The sequence below is a fragment of the Orcinus orca genome, chromosome 13 (genome assembly GCF_937001465.1).
Source record: "Orcinus orca chromosome 13, mOrcOrc1.1, whole genome shotgun sequence".
Taxonomy (NCBI): Eukaryota; Metazoa; Chordata; class Mammalia; order Artiodactyla; family Delphinidae; genus Orcinus; species Orcinus orca.
The window spans coordinates 78,111,034-78,120,309 of NC_064571.1; the positions used below are offsets into that span (position 1 = coordinate 78,111,034).

A 9,276-nucleotide genomic window follows, 5' to 3' on the forward strand; every position below is an offset into this window, starting at 1 on the left:
ATCCTTTAACAATCCCTTAGAAGTCAAATGTGCAAGCTCAAATAGCCGACACGAGAGGGCTGGTTGTCCTCAGTGTCAAGAGAGGGTCACACGCAAGGCTGAAGCAGAAATCTCTATGGGCTGGAAGTGGTCAGGAAATGTAGAGAACGGAGGTGGGCTTTGCAGGACAGGAAAGATGTGGACGGAGAGAAAAGAAGAGAGGAAACGTGCTCCCGGCTCAGTGAGTGTGAGAGGCAGCTTCAAGTTACAGATAGGATAGAATAAAGGCCCCCCCGCCATGATTTCTGTTCCTGGTGCCTTGTCTAATCCTCAGTGAGAGTGCTCCTCCCACCTCTGAGCTCCATTCTCAGCACTCATAAGAATCCTTCTGGCATTCGACCTCTTGGCTGTTTGTACTGTGCCTTTTTGTTGCATGTTATATCCTTCCCAAATACAAGGGAGTGGAGGAGAGTTTATCAAAATCATCTAGGGAGTTTATTTCAAACTACAGAAGTTGTGTGTCTCTTCTCTTGTCCTGAAGATTCTAGAATGGGGGCTGGGGCAGGAGGGGTCTCTGGACCAGACAGTAAGCACCCTGAGGGCAGAAATGGTGCCCTATTTCTTCGTGACTCTCGCAGGGCATAGGGCCTGGCATGTATTGGATGGGTGAGTAGATGAACGTATGACGACTTAAGAGTAGCTTGGTCTGGGCTTCCCTGGTGGCGCAGTGGTTGAGAGTCCGCCTGCCGATGCAGGAGACATGGGTTCGTGCCCCGGTCCGGGAGGATTCCACGTGCTGCGGAGCGGCTGGGCCCGTGAGCCATGGCCGCTGAGCCTGCGCGTCCGGAGCCTGTGCTCCGCAATGGGAGAGGTCACAATAGTGAGAAGCCCGCGTACCGCAAAAAAAAAAAAAAAAAGAGTAGCTTGGTCTAAAGTTTGAAGTTTGCAGCTTGAAGATGGATCCCTGTGGCAATAACCCGCTATTTCTGAAGCATTTTACAGTGTAAAAAGCACTTTCTCTAACTTGTTACATTTAATATTCTCCGGGAGGGAATGGGGAAGACGCTGGTGAATGAGCCTGCTCAGAAGTCTATGTGTACAATAAGTCCACGCTTTTCCCAGTGTATCTCCACCACTGTCAAATAAGACCATTTGAGAATGCCTTTTTATATATGGATCAAGGCCACAATGGTCTAACATTCTCAAACCGTGGTCCCCAGATCACCTGCATCAGAATCACCTGGGAACTTGTTAGAAATGTACATTCTCAGGTTCCATTCTGGACTCTAATGAATTTGAAACTGGGCCCTGAAATTTCTGTTTTTTCAGGTCCTGCAGTTGATTCCAATGCAACGCGAAAGTCTGAGAACCACTGGTCCATTCTATTTCTAACTGATTCATGTCGCTAAGTTCTTAGCGTCAGCTGTGGGCAAAAAGAGCCTCTCTTCAGACCTTCGTTCGGCAGGGACCATTCTCCAGAGGATGAAGGTAAACTGAACTGAGGGTTAACAAGTCCCAGGCGCCCTTAACGGAAAACACACTAAGCCAGCCCCGAAGTGTGGGATTTGTAAAGCAGCCCATAAAGAGACTTGTAAATTCAAAGTACTCATTAGGCATTTCCACAAGGAAGGCCACCACCACTCTGGGATTTCCATGGGTAGGGACCTCAGGACCCTGAAAACCCGGGGCCGTGCTCACCCTTCTCTCAGGCTAGGAGCCGGCTCCACCGAGGAGCCACACAGAGCGCTGTCCTCTACTAACCAATCAGGTGCCCTCGGAAGGGGGACTACAAGTCCCAGCATGCCCCACGCCGCCGTCAGGGGACGACAGGCCGCGCCCCAGCGTTCTTTGCGTACAGGGGACGAGCTCAGACCCGGGCGCGCGGCGACCCCGGAAGTCCCGCGCAGGCGCAGGTGGGCCCTGGGCCCGGGCGGCCATGGCAGTGGCTACGGTGGCGGCGTTACTGGCCGCACTGGGTGGGGCCCTGTGGCTGGCGGCCCGGAGGTTCGTGGGGCCCAGCGTCAAGCGGCTGCACCGAGGCGGGGACTCCGGCCTCATGCACGGGAAGACAGTGCTGATCACGGGTGCGAACAGCGGCCTGGGCCGCGCCACAGCCGCCGAGCTGCTGCGCTTGGGGGCGCGAGTGATCATGGGCTGCCGGGACCGCACACGCGCCGAGGAGGCGGCGGTTCAGCTCCGCCGCGAGATCTGCCAGGCTGGGGGCCCCGAATTAGGGCCTGACTCCAGCGGGGCCGGCGAGCTCGTCGTCAAGGAGTTGGACCTCGCCTCGCTGCGCTCCGTGCGCTCCTTCTGTCAGGAGGTGCTCCAGGTGTGGGGCTCTGGGAACCTGCCGGAGATCGGGGACTGGCTAGGGGCTTCGGCGGGCGAGGCGGGGCCTGGAGGGCCGGGGGCTGAGCCGGGGAGGGGACCGCCCACAGTCGAGGGAGGGGGTGTGACCTTGGGAATGATTCGGGCGGCTTGGGAATTGAAGGCTGGAAAAATTGGTAGGACAGTCTTCTGTCTTCCAAGAATGTTGAGAAAGAAAATGGGCCCAAGAGAAAAATAAGCGAGTTTCTGAACATTTCCTCTTGCCATGTGAGGACAGCTCAGGAGGAGATCCGCCAGGTCCCTGGATTGTTTTTCCTGTGTCCAAAGTGAATGTGCACCAAGCCATCTCTCAAAGAGCCTGAGAGCACATAGGGGACGCTGCTAGACAAGGACCTTGGAGCAATTTTCCCCCCCTGCTAGGGTAGGAAGTTTAGCTTTCTGCCACCAGTGAACTCATGAGCAGTATTCTTAACCATACTCTGGCCTAACTTCCAAATAGACTGGAGCTTGGAATGCCAGTGGTCATGTGCTCTAAATGGGGACAGAAATAAAAGTAATATAATACCTAGCACTTATTGAAAGTTTCCTGTGTGCCGGGAGCTGTTCCAAGCATTTCAGATATATTTTTTTTAACTTTTAATGAAATTAAACTGACTTTGACTGCTCTTGTCATCCAGTCTTCACAGTAACCCTGTGAGGTAGGCATTGTTACCCCATTTTACAACGTAAGGCCACTAAGGCATAGGTAGGCTAAGTGATTTGCCCACGATCTTTCTCTAGAGCCCTTGCTTTTAACCCCTATATAGTACTTCTGCTGCCTGCCAGTGAGGTAGAGGATTTCTTTGTTTAGATAGTTCATCCACTGAAATGGATGTCCTCTGCTGAAATTGAGGTAGAAGGGTTCCCTGCAGAGGTGACTTGCAAGAGGGCATTCAGAAGAGTGATGTTTAAAATTAGCTGGCATAGAAAAGGAGCCTATATGAAAAGGAGTCTCCTGAGTCTAGAAGAGAAGTTCCCAAACTTTCTAATTTTTTTCATGATGCCCTTAGGCCAAACAAATATCTAACAGCTTATTCATTAAGCAGTTAGATCCAAACAACTTAATAAGTATTTATGTAACAACTTAGTAGCTGTTTGAAACAAAAACACACATAGCATAAATGAAAGAAAAAAAGATTTTTATTTCATTTTTCAATAACCATAATTATTATAACCATAAGTATACTAATGGGAAATGTGCATCTGTTGTTCACTGTACCAGCTTGTCAAACTTTGGAATCAGACTGACCATTGCCACCCTCATTTCTGTTCTATGTTGACTTTTAACATTGTACTTGCATTTCATTGCAGCAACTACTAAACACTCAGCTTTGCAAAGGTAGGACATCATGAAAAGGAATATAGCACAATAAAATGTTGAAGGTGTGAACCACTTGGAGCTTGGTAGTTTTTGAGATGTTGAGCAGAGTATCATTTTGTTTCCCTCGAAAACTTAAAATACTCCAAATCACCCTGAGAGTTTCCTTGTGACTCTCTAGGGCAACTCGATACACAGTTGGGGAGCTGTTGCAGATCCAGAGTTTTGGTTTGTTTTGCCGTTATGACCAGTATTTCATTATCAGGTTTAGAAATAAGAAGTAATAGTGTACAAGAGATGTTGGGAGAATCCAAAGTGGATCTTCCTATTCAGTAAAAATGTAGATGGGACTGGGTATACTTATTCCTTGATACCTATGGTTTCTCACTACTTTGGCCACTTGACAGAACCAAGTAAAAGTTAAGGAGATAAAGAGATAACTAAGTTGTCCTTTCTTCTAAGTATGTATTAAGTTCCTTCCTGGCTCTGAAGTTCAGTAGTTCAGTGACTATAACCAGAATTAAAAAAAAAAAAAAGGAAGTGTAAATTTCCCACAGGTTGGTATTCTTGGTATTTATGTCATTTATCTTCTAGAATTTAAAAAACAGTAAATGATACAGTCTTAAAATAACACAAGCCCAGCAAAGAATGATGGCTCAGAAATGATTAATACAGGAAACTCTTCCAAAGGATTACTGAAAAGAACACTCCTTTCTTTCCCCCACGGGTGAACTTTTGCCTTCTTTTTGAAGTTGACTATTGGAAAAGCAAAAGGTGCTGAGACACACAGAATGAGAAATAGTTAATCCACTGACAGGTAGGCTTTGATAACAGTTGTGAAATTTAACACATTCTTCTTTTCACTTAATTTGGCAAAAGGGCCAGTGATATTTGAAATCATCATCACTGTGTCTTTACACCTGGAACACGTTGTACATTTCTTTTTCTCTGCCCATCAAAAGAGACAGAGCCAGGAAGGGACAAGGGAAAACCAACTAAATGAAGTAAAGAATGAAAAGACTTCCCTTTGAGGACAGTCTAAATTTTAGGACTTTAATCTGGGGAGATGCAGGAGGATATGGTCAAAGTGCAAAATTCTGACTGTATAGATCTCTTAAGTTGGGGGCTCCTCGAAGCTTGAAAGAGGTAGATTTCATATCGGGGAAAAAAGAACTGTGAATTCTAGAGTCGTAATAGAGGTTAAAGGTATTTGTTGGGCAGACCTCCTCTGTTAAGTCTCCTTTGCTGTTATTGTGAGACTTAGTATGTATGATTCATGGTTTTGTTTCTGATATGTTTATACTACCTGTTTAATATTTTTCTTAATGTTCCGTTGATTTATTCATGATGTTCTCTCCAGTCTTAATTTGCATCCCTCACCCTCTCTATTGCTTGTCCCATTTTTAAGGAAACAACCTGGAGTTGCTCCATTCCCATGGTGACATTTATTATTAGAAAATTACAGAATAAAACAATCCTAACTTGCCCCTGGCGTTGATACTAGTAGCTCTGGGAATAAACAATGCTGACCTGTCTTCTGCTGTAGTTCCACTCTCTAGCTCACATTGAATGTCTAGCTATGGTTTGAAATCCCAATTAGAAAAGCAGTCTAGCTTACTAATTAAGAATAGGGCCATTGGTGTCAGATTTCAACTTCAGGGTTTTGTTTGCCACTTAGGAGCCCTGTGATTCTGGACAAATCACCTAACTCTGGTGCTTCAGTTTGCTTATAGAGTTGTTGAGAGTAGATGAGATAACATGAAAAGCACCAGGTCAGGCACACAAGTCATTGTGGTCGTCGTCTTCTTTTCTCTCAATTGTTGAAAACTCATAGAGGCGTTTTTTAGAATTTTAGTAGTTTGCAGGAATTGTTTAAAATTTTATTTTAGGCACATTTAAGGCCTGCGTTCATAACTCTGCCATTCTCTTTTTGCCATTTGAAGGAAGAGCCTAGACTGGATGTTTTGATCAACAATGCAGGCATCTTCCAGTGCCCGTATATGAAAACTGAAGATGGGTTTGAGATGCAGTTTGGAGTGAACCATCTGGGGCACTTTCTACTCACCAATCTTCTCCTTGGACTTCTTAAAAGTTCAGCTCCCAGCAGGATTGTGGTAGTTACCTCCAAACTTTATAAATACGGAGACATCAACTTTGAAGACTTGAACAGTGAACAAAACTATAATAAAAGCTTCTGTTATAGTCGGAGCAAACTGGCTAACATCCTTTTTACCAGAGAACTAGCCCGCCGCTTAGAAGGCACAAATGTCACTGTCAATGTGTTACACCCTGGCATGGTGCGGACCAACCTGGGGAGGCACATATACATCCCACTGTTAGTCAAACCACTTTTCAATTTGGTGACATGGGCTTTTTTCAAAACTCCGCTAGAAGGTGCCCAGACTTCGATTTATTTAGCCTCCTCCCCTGAGGTAGAAGGTGTGTCAGGAAAGTACTTTGGGGACTGTAAAGAGGAAGAACTATTGCCCAAAGCTATGGATGAATCTGTTGCAGGAAAACTCTGGGATGTCAGTGAAGTAATGGTTGGCATATTAAAATAGGAACAAGGAGTGGAAGAGAGCTGTTTGTAAGACTGGATGTCAGCTCTGTCATTTTAGGTTTTTTTTTTTTTTTTTTGACTACTCCACGTGGCTTGCGGGATCGATCTTAATTCCCCAACCAGGGATCTAACCGGGGCTCCCAGCAGTGGAAGCGTGGAGTCCTAACCACTGGACCGCCAGGGAATTCCCTGGATGTCAGCTCTATCTTTGATCAGGAATGGTGTGGCTTGGGCACTTGCTACTGGAAGATGCAATTTTGGTTTTACCATAGTACTGCTAAGAGGTACATAGAGATATTTTGAAGTTACTAAAAAGTTATTTTTTGGAGAACATAAAATTTCAGAAAAGATGTTTTAAATATATATAATAAGCATATCAATGATTATAATGAGTGATATGGTTATATTTTAAAATTATAATTGAACAAGCATGGATTACAAATATTAAAGAATTCAGGGACTTGAAATAGATACGTTGAGAAGTTTTTCAAGTATCTTTGAGTTTTATGGTATGTTTAAAGTGTTAAGTGTTTTAATGATAATACTGGCTTTTGTGGGGAAATAATATGCATGGTGTGAATGCACAATTCTTACTTGGAATAAATTTACTGATGCAAATTCTTATTTGTGTATTCCTTTAGAAGTTTCTCTGAAATTAGTCCTTTATCATCTCATTAGCCTCTACTGATCTTGGTATGCCCAGTGCCTTTTCTTCCCACATATCTTGCGCACTGCTTTAAGAAGTAGTATTTCTAAAATCCAAATCTGTGTCACAGTGTCATGTCCCTGCTTAAAAACTTGTGGTGGTTTCCAGTTGCCCATAACTGGGTTTCCAGCCTTTTTTCTTTCTTTTTTAAGCTGCAGAATGTTTTTCTTCAAGAGAAGTCTTATTCAAATGTAGAAGCTGGATGGGTATAATAGATCATAGCAATGCTGTGAGGATGGAGTCTTCCAAGGCTATTTCTGAAGGGACTTTGTGCAATTCAGTAGTTTATAAACCATTTCTATTTAAACATTTTAGTATATTTTTGAGACTCCCCATGAACTGGCCACATGCTTACCTTGTACTCTTACACTCAGTGCTGTCCAGTAGAACTTTCTGCAATGATGGAAATAATTCTGTCTGCACTGTCCAATATGGTAGACTCTAGACACCTGTGTTTATTGAGTACTTGAAATGTGACTGAGAACTGATTTTCTAATATTACTTAAGGTCAATTTAAATTTAAATAGGCTTAGTTACTAACGTCTTAGACAGTATATCTCTACTCCTTTCATTGTATAACCCAGTCCTCAATATGGACCAATCACCCACCTGCCTCTGGGCCTTTCCTTATATTGTTCTTTCAATCTGGAATATCCTTCTCTTTTTTACTGGGAATATTCCTTAGCCTTTAACATTCCCTTCAAGTGTGTTCCTTTCCTTAATATCTGTAGGAGGATCCAATTCTCACTCTACTTATTTTTCATTGATCTTGGCAGATTTACTAGGAATTTAGTGCACTAATTATTTGTTCACAGCTCTAGCTAGACAATTGCAATAGGAATTATCCAAGGATAGATTATATTCTTACTAGTTTTCCTTCCTCAAGAGTCAGATACAGTACCTGACACAGTAAATACTAATGTGTGAATAAATAATAAGTCAATGGTGGTATACATAAAAATCATTGAGTAAGTAGGAATATTGTAGGCATCAATAGTAATTTTAAGTATTTGTTTTAACCATCTCATAATATTGACAAAAGGAATTATGACTGTAAAGGATAGACAACTACACAGAATTTAATGGCCATTTTGGTCAGGAGTAGTCCTTGGTTGGTAATTATTTTTAAGACTGTAATATCTGGTTACCAGTATCAGTTCTTTCTAAGAATGGCAGGATCTTGGCAAATGGTATAGAAGGTCTGTTTTCTATTAGAGCATTGGGTTGTGAATATGAGAAACACTTAGTGTTTGTATCATCACAGGTGTGTCTTTGCAGGTGTAGTCATTATAGCTGCATCATATTCTTTGAAACTTATTTTTAAAAAATAATCCTACAAAGAGACCTGCTGAATTTAGAAATATGGGCAGGAAATACATCAGAATGCAACCTGGAAAAATGGAAGCTAATAAATCTGTCCTACACCTCGACTTCATTAAAAAGGAGCCTTTTTTTTTTTTTTCATTTAATACCATCTTTTCTGGCTGCATTTTGATACCTGATGCTTTTCAGGGGATTTGGGCCTTTTGTGAGAGTTGAGCTTTTCAGAGTTCTTGTTTGTGGCACCATAATAAAATAGGATATATTAATTTATCATGATGGAAAACTAGAAACTAGAAAACTAGAAACTCATCTGGAAACACTACCTATTAAGGTAAAACGAGCTGCCATTTGGAAGATGTCCTTCCCACTCAGTGTTTGGTGGAATCGAGGGCTAATCGCTGTCGTATAACTAGTTAGATTTTGAGGATTTAAACCCTTTGCTTCTCTCTCCTTTCCCCTTTCTGCTGACTTCTATTTCACTGGGCAAGGAAATAAGAAAAAGGCAATTCTGTTACTTTGATACTCTTGCCTCTAGCAAAATATTGTTAAGAAAGAAGCATGTAATGTGCCAGATAATGGAACAATTGAGTTGGAAACCCATTTTCATGTTGGTTACTGACAATCTTTGGAAATACTGACTTCTATTTCAAGCAGGTTTTTCTGAAAATGAGTGAGATTTCTGGGTCCTCTGCCTCAACTTCACTCAGAGTAGCTATTTTATATAGTGGGGTTCTAAGTAGCATTTAATTGGGAAAGTGATCTCACTGCTTAAATATTCCACCACACTGGGTTTGATGAACAACTCTACTGTTTAATTCTCTCTGTGACCTTGGCAAGTTACTTAACCTCTCTGAGCTTCTGTTTTCTTGGCTCTGTCATTGAGACATGAATGCTAACTTTAATGGATTGTTCAGTGAAGAGGCCGACAAAGAGTTTAACAAAATACCTGCCACATGTTCATTTCCTCTTCCCTATGTACCTTATCATTATACTATTATTAGTAATAGTAATTAGGTGAGTACA

General features: G+C 42.7%; 1 protein-coding gene and 1 long non-coding RNA gene across 3 annotated transcripts in view; one reads left to right on the plus strand and one right to left on the minus strand.

Annotated features, from left to right (window-relative positions):
• LOC125960781 (uncharacterized) overlaps nt 1-1,815 on the minus strand; it is a 36,285-nt gene extending 34,470 nt beyond the window's left edge. The window contains exon 1 of the long non-coding RNA XR_007470797.1: nt 1,678-1,815. This is a non-coding gene — a long non-coding RNA (uncharacterized LOC125960781). The remainder of the gene's footprint in view (nt 1-1,677) is intronic.
• A 24-nt stretch (nt 1,816-1,839) lies between these two features.
• Nucleotides 1,840-6,842, plus strand: RDH14 (retinol dehydrogenase 14). 2 transcript variants are annotated; one of them, XM_033437409.2, is made up of 2 exons: nt 1,840-2,299; nt 5,608-6,842. In XM_033437409.2, the coding sequence occupies exons 1-2, from the start codon at nt 1,916-1,918 to the stop codon at nt 6,223-6,225; spliced, it is 1,002 nt and encodes a 333-aa protein (XP_033293300.1). In that variant the 5' UTR covers nt 1,840-1,915; the 3' UTR covers nt 6,226-6,842. The 2 variants fall into 2 exon arrangements, with proteins under 2 accessions (XP_033293300.1, XP_004274908.1); XM_004274860.4 differs by having other exon boundaries at nt 1,841-2,308.
• Nucleotides 6,843-9,276: the final 2,434 nt, after the last annotated feature.